The sequence below is a fragment of the Polistes dominula genome, unplaced genomic scaffold, assembly GCF_049000335.1.
Source record: "Polistes dominula isolate Pdom_NZ unplaced genomic scaffold, Pdom_raw_medaka contig_24, whole genome shotgun sequence".
Lineage (NCBI taxonomy): Eukaryota > Metazoa > Arthropoda > Insecta > Hymenoptera > Vespidae > Polistes > Polistes dominula.
The window spans coordinates 3,180,495-3,198,725 of record NW_028301150.1 but is presented as its reverse complement, the minus strand read 5'-3'; the positions used below and the strand labels follow the sequence as shown (position 1 = coordinate 3,198,725).

The following is an 18,231-nucleotide window of genomic DNA, read 5'->3' as shown; positions in this document are numbered from 1 at the left end:
AACGCTTGAATAATGGAAGAATTAAATGCTATTGCAATTGTGTTAGTTTTATCGTTTTTTAAATGGATACAAAGAATAGTTTCGCAAGTTTTTATTATTATTATAGTTATCTCATAAATACACCTTACGAACTAATATAAAATTGAAAGAGAAATACTGTCGAAAAGTCTAAAAATATCAGCATAATATTAAATTCTCCTTTTATCTAATCGCTTTATCTTTGCAACCATTTTATATAGCCCAGAATCCCCTTCTTGCTTCTATTCGATCTAATCTAATCATACGCTAAGCATACACGAGGATAAAATCGTGCGTTTTCTCCTCTTGCACCTTTAAGATATCACTTTTATCTATCTCGTAGATGCAATTTATTTAGATACTTTATCCTACAATAAATGGTATCCAAGCTACTACAATTTGGTAACTTTCAATGTCTAGCAGCTGTATATTGTTACAACCTTATTTGCATAAAACAACGTAGAACGTGCATATGTATTACGTTTTAGTATAATTCTATTTCTTCGACACCAATAATAAGAACATTATATTATATATATATTTTTCAGATACTTTCTTTTACAATAGATAAAAATATATATATATCTTTTGTCTAAAACTACAATTTAAAAATAATTACATTTTTTGTCTTACAAAAGTTTTTTAAATAAGATGATGACGAGTAACACAAGAATAGTGATTAGAACGTGATCAAAACTGATGCCTCTTTTTCGAATTTAATTATTTTCATCGACGTTATATATATGACAATCCTTTGAGCATTGAAGAACTCTTGAGAAATTTAGTGATTACGATAGATAAGGAGGACGGCGTAAGAGCAAGAGCAAATTATCGACGATCGCTCGTTACGCCTTTGACAGGAGCTTTTCGAATTGGATACTTGAAAGATGAATCTCGACAAGAGGCATTTAATTTCGCAATTAATACTCATCCTTCCTTCCTTTCTATTCTAAAATTCTTCATATAGTAAGAAGAGAGAGAAATATAATATAGAGGAAGTAAAAAAAAAATAAAATAAAAAAGAAAGTAACATGGTCTGGTAAGTTTCGTGAAAGAAGGTAGGGGTGGGGTAGAGGGGGCGATCCAGTATTTTATGCAATTAAAATTAAACGAGTTTTTTTTCTGTGATGCGACACGGTAAATCTCGTTTTCTCGCGAGAAAAGCTCAAAGTATATAGTACGACCATGAGTTTCTCTTCTTTTCATAGGCTGTTTCCACCCACGCAACGTCGCTCCTGAGATTTTGTACTGTCGAATGAATTCCATGTTAAAAAATAAAGGAAAAACGGAGCGTGACGAGTTGCCAGCTCGACGGTGCTGGTGGTAACTTCCACCTCGACGCCCGAGATTTTTCATTTTCACGCGTTAATTCGCTTATGCGAGTTATCTACATTGAACGCGGGTTTAACCCTTATCACTTCAACCGGCAGTAATTCTGTCAACCGCAGCTATCTTTTTATAATACGTGACATTTAAAAAACATTGTTATACAATTGCTACGATTGCACGAGTATTACGTTTCGTAACTCGTCCGTTTCTACGTATAAAAATAAAAAATATAAATATTTACATTTAAAAATATTAATGTTATTAAAATTCAGAAAAATTTTATTTGTCTGATATTTAAAATTAAAAAAAAAAAAAATACAAATTATCAAAAAATATATGTGATTTATAATTATAGTAAGAATAATAATGATTGTAAGATAGAGAAAAGAGATAGTTTAGTTTTATGAATAAAACTAGATTATCTACTTCTCGATTCTACTCACGAAATATATCAAGTATCGATCGTAAGACAAAAGACCACGAGAAAAAGAAAGACTTTCTCATTGTTCGGAAACATAATCCGAATGAAATTGGAGGGTTAGTCGGCCCATGAAATCAACCGTTTACCACGATTACTATTAACAGGTTCACCTAGTTAACTCGTTACGCGACTTCTTCCTCGTTTAAAATTTCTCTTTCACTGAAAGCTATCTAATCGCTGTTACATACACTTGTTTCTAATTTAACTTGAACTTTGTAAATGGTAATATCGACGTCAACGAAACGTTTACAGAATCCTAACTAAATATATATTTAGATATTTCAGGAAGTAATTATAATTTTGACAGATTTTTATTCAAAATGATACAAATTAAAAATTGTGTTTTTTTATTTTTATTTATTTCAACGTATCCAAATGAATAATTCCAATTTTTTCGTGATCAAATATTTTCTTTTTTAATATCAATAGAAAAAAAAAATGGAACTTAAGTGATGGTAGTAAATTCAATTGTCTTCTCTAACACGGTTAAATTCGTTCCGTTTCTTGTTGATACAGTGGGATCGAAATATTTGTGCTATATATAGGTAAGTGTTGTTGAAGTTTATTAAATCGTGATAGATAGAAGCCGAGGTAAAAGAATATCGTGTTAAGAAGAGTTGTAGTTTTTTTCATCGTGTTAGATTGAAATTGTGTTATAAGAGGATTGAATTTAATAATAATTAATATAGTTGTCATGTGAACACTTGATTAGATCGAGTATTTATCAAACGTGTTTATGTATTAAATGAGGCAAACTGTAATAAACCTAATGTATATTAAAGCTGATACAATTGGAGAACTGTGATCAACATTTGTCGAAAATTGACGTCATTTTGTACTACATATTGTTACATGTTTTTAATTAGAAAATCGGATCGACGAATCGAAAACATCTATATATAGATATACGATTTGATGAACGACGTTCGAGAAATGTTCTTCAATATACATCCATATCTCATGCTTGGGAAATACGGTTCACTCGTTATAACGAGCACTTCATCGTTCGCAAATTTCACATCTCGTGAAGAGTATATCATCGAAAACGCGGTTATTCGACGCGTTTCGTCGATGAATTTTCCGATAACTCTCTTTCGGGATTGATCGGGAAGTATTTTTTGATATTTTTCAAATATCAGTCTTATATATTATCTTTTTTATTCTTTTTTTTTTTTTTAATACTTTCTATTGTTTCTTTTTATTTCTTTTTCTTCTTCTTCTTCTTCTTCTTTTTCTTCTTCTTCTTCTTCGCTGAGTTTCTATGTTCATCGAAATAAAAAAAAAAGTTGCAATATACAGAAAGAAGTTCGTATCTATGATGATAAAGGAACAGAGCTTCGATATTTGACTTCGATGTACGTTATCGAGAACTCTTTTTAATCCATCCCTAGGGAACTTTCTTTGATTCCTTGATCTTAGAAAAAGTTTAATAGAGATCGAAAAGGTCGATAGCGGAATTTGTGGAACGTGACGTAATGTTCGTTTGTAGCTCACAGTAGGAAATCCTTTCTGCGTTATCGAATCGTTCAATATCGAGACGAGATAGTCTCGAAAGAAACTTTCTCTCTTTCTCCCATTCTTTCTTTCATTTTATATAATTTTCACTAGGAATAATTCACCTTGAGAAGATCGAAACTTTCATAAATGGGTCCACGAAATGGTGGCGCTTATTTTCTAGTTGCAGGGGTGAAACGATTCGCCTGAAGGACTAATTACAGGGGTAGCTGCGTCACGAAATCAATTGTCAGCCGCAATTTCCTGGGGCAGGTAGATGCCGGCAACTCCGTTAGGCGATTAGGAGGCAGGAGATACGATTCGAAGCTAGGAATGGTTACGGTTACTCGTAGAGTCCTTCGATCGGCCGTAAAGGGTTGCTTAATTACTCCTCCATTTCCTTCCGCACAATTGGAATCGGATTTCTCCACGCGAGAACGACATAATACCGTTCGAGAGCTTCTCCCTCAATTCGCACAATAATACTCTATTGGTAATTTGCCTTACTTTACAATTATCCTACGATTTAATAGTCTTATTTACATCTTCCATAATTAAACATGTTGAAAAATACTATAATTGTGGCTTGTTAGCATTAGAAAATGTTATCGTCGATGTTTACATCCTTCCTGTGTTTTCATATATCTAATATTAGATCAATTACCTTTATCGATCGCTCCTATAAATATATTCTTGATTACTATCTTTATATATATGTATATATACACATGACGGGAGATACTAGACATACTCTCTACGTTCACCACGGTTTATTTCCATTCCCCATCTGTCAATGGCGATGTACGGGATGCCTTAGTCGATCGTTCTTGAGTCTGAAATTTATTGCATCCCCAGCCTCGACAGAGAATTTGGTATTGGGTTAAGGATGTCTGAAGTACGTGGACTCGTACGTATCTCGGAGCTTTGAATTAACTATTAAGTCTCTCTCTCTCTCTCTCTCTCTCTCTCTCTCTCTCTTCTCTCATACAAACACACACACACACATATACCTCTACTTACTCAGGGTCTCTTTCTCTTTAAGCATACGAGTAAAGGATGGTACGTTGCGCGCATGTAAACACATTTCCGCTTCAACTCAGCGCGCATTCTCGCGTGACGGCAACGAAATTGGTATACTTGTTTGACTCTCGGACGAACAAGAGAAAAATAGAGAGAAAGAGAGAGGGAGAGAGAGAGTGAAATAGTGAGAATAATTTTCATCTAATATAACGAACAAATATCATTAAGACCTTTTTTTATACAGTTTTATACATAAAACAAAATTTATTTATTTTGATTGTATTTCTAACTATTGAAAATAAATTCTAAATTTTGTAAAACGAATTAACAAAAATTATATCTTCCTATTGATCTTATTCCTACTTTTTTTTATATTGGTCTTCTTGGATGTATCGTTTATGACATCACTTGTCGAGTTAACGTCAAACGAACGAAATTCGACTATGTGGTTAAATTGTGTTTGCGCGCGACAATGATACAAAGTTAGTCGGTTAACCGTGTTTCTCTAATACCACTGGAAACTCTAAACACGCTTACATGTGGCAATGTCAAAAGCATTCCAATGATTTCATTAATTTGCAAGAACGAACGATTCTATTCCGGGAACACGTACATGTATACATATTTACACGAACGCAGAATCGATTACTTTTGTTTGATTTTCAATTGATTTAAAAAAAAAAAAAATCGTTTACCTATTGACCTTTTAAAAAATTTGATAAATCATTCGAATATTTTATTCATTTATTTTATACACAATCAATGTATAACAAAATTTTTCGTTCTGTTTAGTGAAATAAGTGATTACATTTTTTTATGTTATTAATTTTTCAACAATTTTGAAATTCTATGAAAGAAATTGTTGAATAGGACATAATATATCTTTCTATGGATATAGTATAGTTTAGTACGTATTCCATTACAGCGATTGTAACTACATTCTGCATACGTTGACAAGGTGCGTCAACACCGTACCACGTCATCGGACTCTATAGAAACAGGAAGAGCTTTAAGGCAAAGCTCTGTATGTAACACGTACAAGCTACTGTTTGCTTCGTACACGTGTGCATGCATTGCTACCATGTGTGCAACATCAAAACGAACGCAATTAATTTTGTACGAAGATGGTCGGAAACAAATCTACGTAGGATTTTATTCTTACAATTGTGACTATTTTCTTTATTATCTTTAATATATATTATTTATTACTAAAAAATAAACGTGATTTCAAATTTACAGATGTAAAACATTTTATTCTATATTTTTGATTTAATTTTTTATGTAGAACAACCACTTGTATTATTAGTTACTGGACACCCTGTATATTTGGTAATATAAAAGGTTGGATAATAGATCTGTATGGTTTTTATCTAAATAAATAACACGGTAAAAAATCGTACGAGCTTATCAGCCAATACCAAATATATATTGGTATATTTATTAAACAAATAAAATTATTTTTTTCTTAATTTCATGTCAAAGTATTACTAATGCATTACGTTTTTTGTTTCAGGTACGTATTAAGGAGAGACGTTGGAAACAGATGCCCTATCATGGGATAACGTGAGTGGGTGGTGAAAAAGCTGCCGAAATCATGCGTTAACGCAGACTCGTTTGTATACTCTGTAAACGAACGTAGAATGCAAATAAAACGTTTATCACACTATTCTATCTTGCTCCATAATCTACTTATATACAATATAAATATGTATTTATGTGTTTGTTTATTTATTTATTTATCATTTCACACGTTACGTTTAATTTTTGTCTATCTTTATTCGTTTACACTTCTTCGCTTCTAGAAAATCTTCATACATTTCAGCTCAATGTAATCACGATGGGATGAACTAAGGATCTTCGAGATGATTATACTTCGCACGTTTAACAAATATTTAAATAAAATTTTCATTCCTTCATCAAAAAATTCTAATTTCAATCTAGTTGGAGTATGACAACAATTATTATGACAGTATTTGGAATATATTGTTTTTTTATTTTTTTTTCATTTATTTGCTTGTTTGTTTATCTAATCACTTTTTTTGATACCTTTATACGAAAAAAAAAAAAAAAACGATAGTAAAGTGTAAGAGAATATTTGAATCTCGTAACAATTTTTATTTACAAAAGAACAAAACGAAAGATTGATATATAGATTGTTTCTTTGTTAAATATTTATTTTTTTGTCATTTTAACAAAATATAGAATCGATTAAATCCTTATAAAAGATCCTTATTCGAATTTACTACATTTGGTACTTAATATCAACAACAATAAAATATAGTATAAAATAGAAGAAACAATAAAACGAGTAAAAGGCAACCGATTTCAATAGTCGTTTGTAAATAAAATGTAAACGTGACAATGAAAAACGTAGTGACAGCGATGTCCGAGCTTTTTAGAACTTATATACTCTCTCTCTCTCTCTCTCTCTAACGAATAAAGTACTCGATATTTACACGCCAAAGACACACATACGCCTCTGACACGTTAGCAATTCAAATAAGTTGTATACATTGGTCGTCTATACGGAAAAAAAAAGAAAAAAAAGGACAAAAAAGTAAAAGAACGAAGAAGAAAGATATTTCAACGAAGAATGGAATGTAAATAACGATCATGGAGTCGTTCGTTCACGTCATTTAAAATAGAGGTCTCATTTATATTTCTCTCAGGGAGAGAAGGGTACTTCATTAAAATAAAACCGAATGGGGGAAGGGAAGGTAGAGGAGAACGTGTAGAGCTTGATTAGAATTATTCTTTTTAAATTAACCGATATAATTGACATCAGATCGAGAAAACAAGGGAGCATTTGATTAAAATAACTGTTTTTTTTTTTAATTTAAAGTCTTAACGAACTGATAAAGATCTCTCAAGGATTTCTATTCGCCTTTAGATAGGATAATGAAAATTGAAAACAATTTGAAGAGAATTTTCAATGTTAATCAACGAAAAAAGGGGGAAAGAAATCGGAAAGGTAATGGAAAATTATTAGCAAGTCATTTTCTTTCTCTGTTTCTCTCTTTTTTTTTTTTTTTTCATTTAACAGTGTGAAATTGTGAAAAGAATTACAAATATATGTCTACGTTTTGTATAATGTGTCAGTAAACGTTTAAAAGAATTTTTCTTAATCTCATATCGAACTGTACTTTTTTTTTAAAACAAGAAAATAAAAAGATCTCTATTATTTCGATTTGAAATAGCCCGATAGGAAAAAAGAAAGAAGAGAGAACATTATTTTGCTTCGAAAAAATGTTAAAGGGATATGGACAGCGATGTTAAAGCGTGCTTACTTACTCTCTTAAAGCCTGATCCGTCGATTTGAAATCCCTTCTTTGTATTTTTTCTTTCTCTTCCACTTCTTCAATGGCTCGAGGGTAGGCTGCGAAAAATAGGAAAAATTCTCGGACCTTATGCGGCCGATCTCGTTCGAATAAATAGAGCGGACGTGTGCTCTTTCTACGATGAGACGAAGAGGGAAAAAGGAAAATCAAGTGGAAATGGGGAACGAAGACAACACCGGTAAAAGGGCATAAGGGGTGGCAAGTCGATGGTTCCATGGATGAACGGAAAGAGAGAGAGAGAGAGAGAGAGAGAGAGAGAGAGAGAGAGAGAGAGAGAGAGAGAGAAAGAAAGATAGAAGAAGGTCGACAGATTTGATGGGCTGGAATGGATCATTACCCTCTCTCTTACTCTCTTCCTCTCTCTCTCTCTCTCTCTCTCTCTCCGGATTTTGCTCGTTCACTTTCTACGCCCTTGACGAAGGGAAACTCTCGCTTGAAAATCCGTTCGAGCATCTCATCGATTCGATGATATCGAAGATAGGGATAAGGGAAGGAACAGCAATAACAGTGGAACACCCAACCAAGTTCGGGGGCCTTCTATCCGTTTGACGAGAGCCGCGCAAGTCCTTTTATCTCTTCTTTGGCATAATCGCGCGGGAGTCAGCGGCTCGTACTCGAACGATTTCATCCTTCGTTTGGTTAACGATGTTCCGCGATTCTACGCGTTTTATATTACGTTCGGTCAAGATAACGAGACAACTCGACTAACCCTCTTTTTTCTTTTTCTTCTTCTGTTTTTACTCTGTCGACCCTAAATCAAATCGTGTATTTTTATATTCACGTTATTATTATTATTATTATTATTCTCTTTTCATTTACTCACCGTTCTTTTGATCATCGATAGTAATATTATTATTTTACAGACTTTATTATATCATAGGGAAGTTGGGCAGGTGACAAAAAAATATCAGAATATATTGTTTTGATCTTGTTGAATGTTTTATCCTTAAGAAATTTTAATAAAAGGATACCAATTTCCCTATGATATAAAGTTTGTATATATTGGGTTGGCAACTTAAAGATTGCGGATTTTAAATAGGAATAAAAATTCAACATTTTTGCTTAAAAATATAGGTTTATGTAATTAGGTATTGTCCATTTTTGTTGATGGCCTTTTGCCATCGGTCAGACAGTGTCATAATGATACGTTCATAATATTTCTGATCTTTGATATTAAAAAACAATTAGGTGAAACACAACATTCGCAATAACTTAGTTACCAACCCAATATTTTATTTTGCGGACGCGAAAAACAAATAATTAAATTATTAATTTATCTAACATTTTTACGCATTCGTAATAAATTTTGTTCTTTTTTTACACGTCGTCGGGAATGTTCGTTCCAATAGAATATCTTCGTACCTTTCGTACCTAGAAATTTCCTATCTACTCAAATCTATTTCGAAAAAGTGTGAAACGTATAACGTCAAGTATAACTAACGATCGGTCGATTCGGGGTGAGAAGGGGTGAGGGAGGGTTCCCTTCGTCGTGGTATAGGCGAAGGATGGACGATGGAGATCGATGTCGTAACATTGAAGCCGAGTATCACGTACTCGACGCATCTCTTGCATTTAATGTCGCCGCTGCCTAGGATTCTCTCTTTCTCTCTCTCGGAACTTTCGTGAAAGAACCCGAACCTTTCTTCACTATCTATCGTTGAAAGATGGATAGTAGTAGTAGTAGTAGTAGTAGTACAGATAAAGAATAAGAGTAGAAGGAAGGATAGTGAAAAGGAAGTGAAGGGTTGAACGAAAGGGTGTGATGAGAAGAAGGGTGGTTGACTAGTTCGAAGAAAAAGTACCAGTAGCAGAGTTCGGGGTAGGAAAGAATGCTAGATGAACACAATGACCATGGTAAATTTCTCGTTCGGCTTTAACGGAGAATTCGTCTTACTTTTCTTTTTCTTTTTTATTTTTATTTTTTTTTTATAGATTTTCTGTATTTTTTTTTCTTTTTCTTTCATTTCATTCTTTCTTTCTTCCTTTGTAGAATTCTTGTTCGTTGGTAGTACGCCATCAACGCGCGCGGTCCCTTCCGGAACCTCCATTTCCGCCCTTGATTCTCTTTCTTTCTTTCTCTCTTTCTTTCTATTTTTTTTACCTTTTTCTTTATTCTTCTTTTCACGATGAGAGAAAGAAGCTCGCTCGAAACCAATTTATATTACGTTTTATAGGATATACGTTCACGAGAAAGTTATCGCTTCTCGATGAAACTGAAATTTCTTCGATTTATCGTTATGTACTAAATTTTATTCGGAATTTCTTGTTCAAGGATTAGGCACCTTTTTATCCGACTATCGTATTTCATTATCTTTCTTCGATTTCGAATAGTTTTAAATCGTTTCGTTTTTGACTATTTTATTTTATCGTTATCTTTCATTGATCTTGATAATTTTTTTTTCTTTTTTATATTTAAACATAATCCAAAAATAAGTGAGAAAAAAAAATTGAAAAAAAGAAACATAAAAGAAAAGAGGGAGTAAAAAAAAAAAGGGCTTTGGTATCGATGTAAAAATTTTTATCATACGTATACATCGTATCATTGAATAAAAAAATTTAATCAACGAACTTTCAGTCCTGAAAACGAAATAAAATTCGTTAAGCGGATATTGTAATTCGACATATTAAGGATAACGAAACGAAACGAATCACAGGAAGCTCTATTCAAATTTGTAAAAGGGAAAGAATTCCTTTTATTCTTTGAGAAGCTCGTTTATTGTCCTCCTTTTCATTTCCTTTCCTTTTTTATTTTATTTTATTTTATTTTATTTTATTTTTTATTTTAACTACCAACGTACTTCAGAGCTTGCATCGGACAATTGAATTTTCTGCGAGTCTGCTTGGAAAGTCGCGTTGAAGTTCGATTAAAACTTGAAAGGTGTTTACGAAGTTCATAGGAAAAAAATTCACGCGGTTTCTAACACAATTTTGTGTGGCACCGAGTATTTCCTAAATGGGCAAGAAATTAATTCTTTGCGATGTTATGTAGAGTCAGACTCGAGATTTCAATTAAATCTTTGTTGAAGACAATTATTTTTTTTTATATTTTCCGTGAATAAAATCACGAAGAAAATTAATTGAATAAAATATATAAATTATATATTATATAAAATATATGTTATATAAATATATATATATATATAAACATCCTGAAACTAAATATTTAATATCGAATAATTTCGGAGTACGTGAATATGTGACGATAAAAAATAGATTAGATATTAATGAAGTTTATTTTTGAAGATATTGATGCTACAAACGCATATATTCAAACGTGTCAAATTGTAACAAAAATTTTATTCCTGTACAAAACAAAGATAAAGAAAACATTCAAATGATCTAATATTTACGAGATAAATCCATAGATCTGATTGGTCTCGAGAATATTGTCGAAACTTCGTCCGATTGATCCCGTTCGCGCTTAAAAAGAGACGACGACCGAATCGAAATGGATTTCTCGGTTTTGCGCTGCGGATAACCCAGGAAATAAATCGCACGAAAGAATTTCCTCGCAAAGTGGTTATTTCTGATCGAAATTTATATCGAAAGCAAAAGGACCACACCTCCCCCTCGCCCTTACACACACACACACACACACACACAAAATTCATTCAACTTTCCGCGTGCCTTCGTGGAATGCTTTATGTTTAAATACTAATGTATAAAACACTCTTTGAATATTTTTACGAATAAATGGATAATTCTCAAGTATAATGAACCACAAAGAAAAAAAAAATTAAAAGGGAAATATTCCGTTCGGTGAAAACTCAAAGGGAATAAAATTATAAAATTGTATCGCATGAGAGCATGTACGTAATTAATTGAATAAATTAAACATATGAGATTTCTATTCAATAGAACTTTTGAATGAAATTATCTTTGTAAATGGAAAATATAGAAAGAAACGATAAAGAGGAGAAAAAGAAATTTCATTTAAATCCGCCAAACGATAACTTTTTATAATCAAAATAGAATTGAGAGAGATCTTTTATAAAATGAATGTAACAATTTGTCAAGCTTAATGATTAATATTAAAATAGTCAAAACAAATGATATAAAATAGATCGAGAAAAGAAATATCATCATGAGTCAAAAGTACCTTAATTCGTATCCTTGAAGTGGACAAGCAAGAGAAGTACACAGCTTTAATCTAGCTCTTAGGTAGGTAATTCGATTTATTTCTTTGTAGGTGGTTTAAAGGTTCTTCGTCTGACATGTCCGATCGAAATGTCATGCTGTTTCGTTTTATTTTTTTCTTATATTTCATTTGATTCTTTTCTTTTGGACAAAAACAATCCAAGAAAGTGGATCTTTGGGATCTCGGACACACGGAAATCGTGAAAAGTGGATACCGTTTCTGCGATAAAGGAGAGAAAAGAAGAGGGTAAATAGAAAGAAAGAAAGAAAAAACAGAAAGTAAATAAAATAGAATAAAGTAGAGAGAAAGAAAAAAGGAATAGAAAAAGAATAAGGAGTCTTGTAGGATAGAACGTCACGTCATGTCTAATGTTGTATAGTGTTCACTGCCAGTAACTATCGACCACCTTACGTTCACCGTTACTTTAGCTTACTACTTGTGAAATCTTTTTCCAAGATACTGGAAGAAATCGGAAAATGGGAATTTGATGCATCGCGTTTTCCTTTTCGTGCTAGGAATATTAAAGCTTGCAAGTGACTATACATTCGCACGGTTTATTCACAAAACAAGTGTGCTACTTTTTTTTTTTTTTTTCAAAACTACACTTCCTTTATATTACTTTGATTGTAGCGCGAATATGAGTTTGTCATAATCATGAGTTGAATTGTGTCAAGAACATATTTCACATAGTATCAATTTAAATTTTGATATTATTTTCTTTATATATAGTATATATAGAATTAATCAAAACGGCCTAGTCACGTTGAAAAAAATATTCTATAACAATGGAGATGGTTAGTATATGGATGAGTGACATCCGTTTGGAAAATCGTTTTCTGTTGACTTTGTAGAAATGGAAAAATGAAGTGACACTTTGGAAAATGAAGTGATTCAAAACCCATAAAAGAAAACGTATTAATGATATAAAGAGCTACTTTTTCAATTCATTTTTATTTGAACAATTCAATATACGTATAAATATGTAGTTTTATTTAAATGCACATTTTTTTTCAGTTCTAATAAACAAAAAATTTTCATAGTTTATGCACAAAAAGAATACTGTGTTTTATCTCTTTAGTAAAGTTTTGTAATAATTATAGTTAATTTTACCATACAGGAAGTAACCCTAACGACTTAATTTCTCTTTTTATTTAATTCTGAGACTTTTTCCAGTAAATCCACGACATGGTTTCTTCTCTCTTTTTTTTTCTTCCTCAAAACTTTAGAGATTCGTTACCTGACACTTTTTTCCCCTTGCACCTAACTTTTTCTAACTTTTTTATCATATTATTTTGACAAACGAGAAAAGTCATATATTTTACGTGTCGCATTTTATCTACTTCGTACTATTGCTCAGTAATATGAGTCAATTTTAATAATCTTTCATGCGAAATCGATAAAGGAAAAGATGAAAAAAAAAAAAAAACGTATGATAGGAATAAAAACAAAAAAAGAAATGATCAGGACGAGCATGGCGCACGAGAAAATGGAAAACTGTTTTTGTCGATTCTCTCGAGATATAAACATGCGAATTGGCACGTTCGTAATTACATTTTACAGAGAAAAACGAGAACGAGTAGTACGAGTGCGTTTGTGCTAAAAAGAAAGATACTTTTATTGGTATTTTCGATCGTATGGAAAAATTACAATTTATTTATGCAAAAGTGATATGAAATAAAATTCAAATGAAAAAATAAGGGAAAACGAACGATTACAAAAAAATAAAAAACAAACAAATTAAAAATAAGAGAGATAAATTTATATTTAGATCTTAGTCGAAGTAACGGGGAATTGGAAAAAGAGAAAGAAAACTAGACAATCAGATAAAGAACAAAGTGAAGGGAAGACGGGGAGAGAGAAGAAGAAGATGAATGGAATTGAAAAGTTAAGCGACAGAAACGATTCCATCGTGAATGCTACTACGAATCTTGTAAGGATAAATCTATATACGTGTTTTTCATTCAAAACATATACGACATTTTCGAAACTCTCTATTTATTTCTCACTTTATATTTTTCTTTCTCTTTTTTCTTTTTTTTTTTACGAAGACTAGATAAATCGATTTTGTATTACGACAGTCAGATAAAACTGGGAACTTTAAGAATCGCACGAATCGCAATCGTAGTTGAATAGTCTCCACAAATAATGTAAAACTGTTTAGTTTATCGACAGTTTTAAATGAAAATGTAAATAATTGATGATTTAACGTTTTCCGATCTCGATTTGCTCGATACGTATCCTTCAATTCTATTTTATATTCCACACCCTCTTTCCCTCTTTTACTTTCTTTCTATCTTTATCTTTTGTACTTTTTAAATGTCTTTTTTATTTCTATCTTTATCATACTTCCTTTTCCCGAAACGAAACGTGCGATGAATGATATTAAGTCATAAGCATCTACACTCGAATTATTTTGAGAGATTAAAGAGAAATAAAGATAGAAATAATAATACAGAAAATGGATATAGCAGAAGAAACGTAACCTTACGAAATCGTTTGAAATAAGAATCTTCATGATAAAGTAAATGAACTTTTGTATGATAAAGTATTTGGCCAAAAAATATGTGTCCTTTTCTTTTATCTAATATTGTTATCAATTTTATTTTAAGAACACAATACACGTAAGGGAGTATTACTATATCCAAGCCTATCTTAACAACCCTAAAAGTACTTTATTTATCCAACCACTCGTTCTATCGTCTGGCTTATATCTATCTAAGACCCTGTTGTATATATATCTATATTTCTTCTATGTACTATATATCCTCACACAATGTTCATCCCTCTTTATCTTTCTCCCTTCTCCATTTAATCCTTTTCCTAGCGATAATAAGAATTATTTCCCATTTTCTTTTACTCTTCTGGATTTAACCGTAGTAGTTCGTCGGTATCAGTGGTTGAATGATGTCTAATCCACTATCTTTTTTTTTTTATTGTATTTTATCTCCGGAAATTCGATATTGTCTTATTCATCTCAATTCGTTTTGACATTTAATGCTTTGTAATATTGAATATTTTAAGGAACCATAAATAGAAAATAAATGGGAATAATATAATTAGGTTAAAATGTATACAGAAAGAAAATTAATCAAACACTGTACGAATCTAATTATTTTTTTTATAACTTTAACTTGCAAAAAAATAATAGAAAAACTTTTACCTCGTACTATTATGCAAATTACCATACTGTAGTTTAATTTTAAGTCAGCTTTCAAAAACTGTACAAAATTAAACTTAATATTAATTGTACTACTACGTATTATTAAATGAATCATAAAATAAACATAAAAACGAGAAGAGAAGAAATTAATGAAAGAATTTTTATTCAATGAAATATCTTTTAATTGTTAGTATTTCAATCTGAATTTCATCATTATCAATAACTTTCGATATTGATAATATCCAATATTTAAAATATCAAAAGAATAAAATTAGAGACGTTTTTTACATAATTGTGAAATTACCTGTCATGTTTATGTCGTTGTTCTTTACTTCCACCTTTCCATGTTTTTCTTAAAAGCACGCCTGTCATTCTTGTTTCATTTTGAGTTCATTGAATTTCTATCATAGGTAAATGTAAAACTTTAGACAATTTTCTTTACTTTTAATCAAATAATACTCCCAGTCTCAAGCAATTCCAAGTTTTAAATATTCCAATTTTGTTAAAAAAAAAGTGCTTGAATTTAAATAAATTCTAATTAAATTGAATTTTATTGCTTATCGTGTAAGTAATTATATTTGAAACGAATTATAGTTTAAATATTCCATCAGAATATAAAAGTTTAAATGCAATCTTGTTGGAAATTTAATACATAGACAATACCGTTGAACATTGGATTTCGATATTTTCGGTATGTAGATAATATTAGGTTGCGAAGAGGATTTTCATGAATTATCACGGTAGAAGGTAGAAATCGTTTGTAAGATATCAAAGTGAAAATGGCACGAAATAACTCATTGTACTCCCCCTACGGGTGGGTATCTACAGCTTTATTTATCGCATCAGGCTGCATTTGAAATTCAATATAACAGAAGCGGTACTCTTCCCCTCACGAATTTCTCGAGGTGCCGGTTTGCATACATTTGCTCGCCTCGAAATCCGTACTAGAGATGAGGGCTAGTAGTAGTAGTAGTAGTAGTAACCCTTTGCACATTTGCGTGAATCTACGATTTCTCTCTTATAGGGGATCGCGAATGTTATCGTCGTTGACCCTTTCTTCGACCCACTCGAAGGTCAACTCGAAAATCCGACTTCTCTTAAATTTAAATATTTAGATGCTTAATCCTTCCTCGTTAAGACCGATGAATTTTCCAGTAGTATTCTCTCTTTGAAAATCATTTCTATGATATTATCCATCTTGTTGATCTTTCTTAACGATCCAACTATTTTATTCGAGTGTCAAACCACCTCTAGAACGAAATGCAAGACAATTTTTTAACGAATTTTATTTATCGAATCGTAGGGAAAAATCGACTCCCGAAGGATCTGAAATCTTTTCAATCCTATTTACGCTGGCTCTTTCATTGAAATTCAATGTGGAAGAGTTTTCTTCGATAAAATTAATTCAAAGCTTAAGAGGATCGAATTCGCGGCTGCCGCTTAACACCCCTCTCTACCGTTCATCTTCCCGGTCTCGAATGAAGATTTCTTCGGAATTTTTCTTCAAAGAAAATCTTGACAAATATCTTTTTATTTAATAACCAAACGAACATCCAAAAATATAAATAAATACTTTCAAACAATAATATTCATCATTTTTGTCAAGATATAAATATGTACATTTCTATTGAACATTATAAAGTATTATTTTTCTTACACATTCTGATTTTCAATTCAATATTTAATTTATACTATGTCGAAAGATTTATTCTAGTACAATATGGAATATTACACATTCCGTAAAATTACCATAGGATAACGAAACAAGAAAGAAAAACATGAACTATTTGTCAAGTTAAAAAGTTAACATTTTGATAAGCAAAATTTGTTCTCCTTAAAAAGTTTGATTTCAAAGTTCTTTTGTTTTTCTATGAAAGAAAGAACAACTTCATTTTTATTCTCACATCGTTTTATTCATGTGTCATACCTTATAGGAAGGAAAGTTAGCAGATACCTAGTAGCGTGCTTGAAATAGAAAATTTTCCTACTATGACATACTCTCTCTCTCTCTCTTGATGTTATCTAACTCCACGGTCTATTATTCTCGTCAAATTTAAGAGAAAATTCTCGGTGAAGGGACTCGAGAAAAATCGGAATCGAAAGAACATAGTAAAATGTCAAACGTAAAAAGAGTTTCAATTGTACACGGTATTTGAAACTTTCTTTGTAACATATAAATAGTTCTTTTTTTTTTTTTTATTTTTTTTACTTTTTCTGTTGTATCCCTCACCCTCTCCCTTTTTCTCTCTCTTTTTCTTTTTTTTCTTTGTGTCAGTTTTTTGTTCCCTTTCTTGACTATATACATATTGGTAGCAGCTTGTTCACTTGTTTTCTCGAAGAGCTTTATAAAGGAAAAAGAGAGAAGAAAGAAAAGGGGTAGTTTAGTCCGATAGAACCTTTCGCATGTAGAAAACTCTTCTATTCCTATATACATACATTTTCCAATGGCGTCGGGGTAGGACGGAGACGTCTGGAGGAAAACGGGAAGCGCAGCTGGCAGCCTTGCCGTTGTGCTTCAAATGCCAACCTAAGACGAATTGCTTCTGCAAAACTCAACCCCCTACCATTGGCAAGACCTCTTGCTTAAGTTATTTTCTCGCCTCTCGCGATAGACTTTTCTACTGGCCGATTCTCCCTTTCTGCTCTTTCCATTCTCTCACATACACACATGCAATATACATAGATATATGTTCTTTTTTTTTTTTTTTTGGATCTTTCATCAACCATTGCCGACTTTATACTTACTTTCTTCTCGTATATATCTTTTGGCACAAACACTTTTCCCTTTTGTAAGAATTTCAACGTTACTTGTCAAAAGTCAAAGGTCAATATCTGTTATTTCATTTTTATCTTTCTCTTTATTTTTATCTGTTTCATATAAAAATATGATTTTATCTATCTTTCGTAAATATCTTTACGTAAGTATTTTTAATATTTCAATATAAAATTTATTCCGAAATGTAAGATACTATGAAAGTGGATGATTAATTATTAATTTGAGAAACAACTGGCAATTAATGTATAATTATGCAATAGGGTTAACTACTACTACCCTTTTTAAATCTTACAAAGGGAAATGCACTTAGGTACGTGGTGCAGAACCGTGACACGTTTACCTCGAATTGAGAGAGAAAGAGAATATGATAAAGGGCTACGTCGAATGCGTTTTTGAAGTATCCTTCAGTGTTTTTAAAGAAAAAAAGAAAAGTCATTTCGTAAAAAGTGTAATAAGGTTTTTATTATTATTATTTTT

At 31.6% G+C, this 18,231-nt stretch overlaps 2 protein-coding genes across 6 annotated transcripts in view; both read left to right on the top strand.

Moving 5' to 3' along the window:
* LOC107064762 (neurobeachin-like) overlaps positions 1-6,357 on the top strand; it is a 136,812-nt gene extending 130,455 nt beyond the window's left edge. For 2 of the 3 annotated variants that reach the window (XM_089177521.1, XM_089177519.1), the window contains one exon: positions 5,856-6,008. Coding sequence is in view for 2 of the 3 variants with exons in the window: in XM_089177519.1 (XP_089033645.1) it covers positions 5,856-5,909 (54 nt within the window). In the remaining variant the exon portion in view is untranslated. Of the gene's footprint in view, positions 1-5,855; positions 6,009-6,164 lie in introns of those variants that run through there. The other variant, XM_089177522.1, reaches the window with a different exon arrangement.
* rg (A kinase anchor protein rugose) overlaps positions 1-18,231 on the top strand; it is a 198,931-nt gene that overhangs the window by 15,587 nt on the left and 165,113 nt on the right. The window lies entirely within an intron of this gene.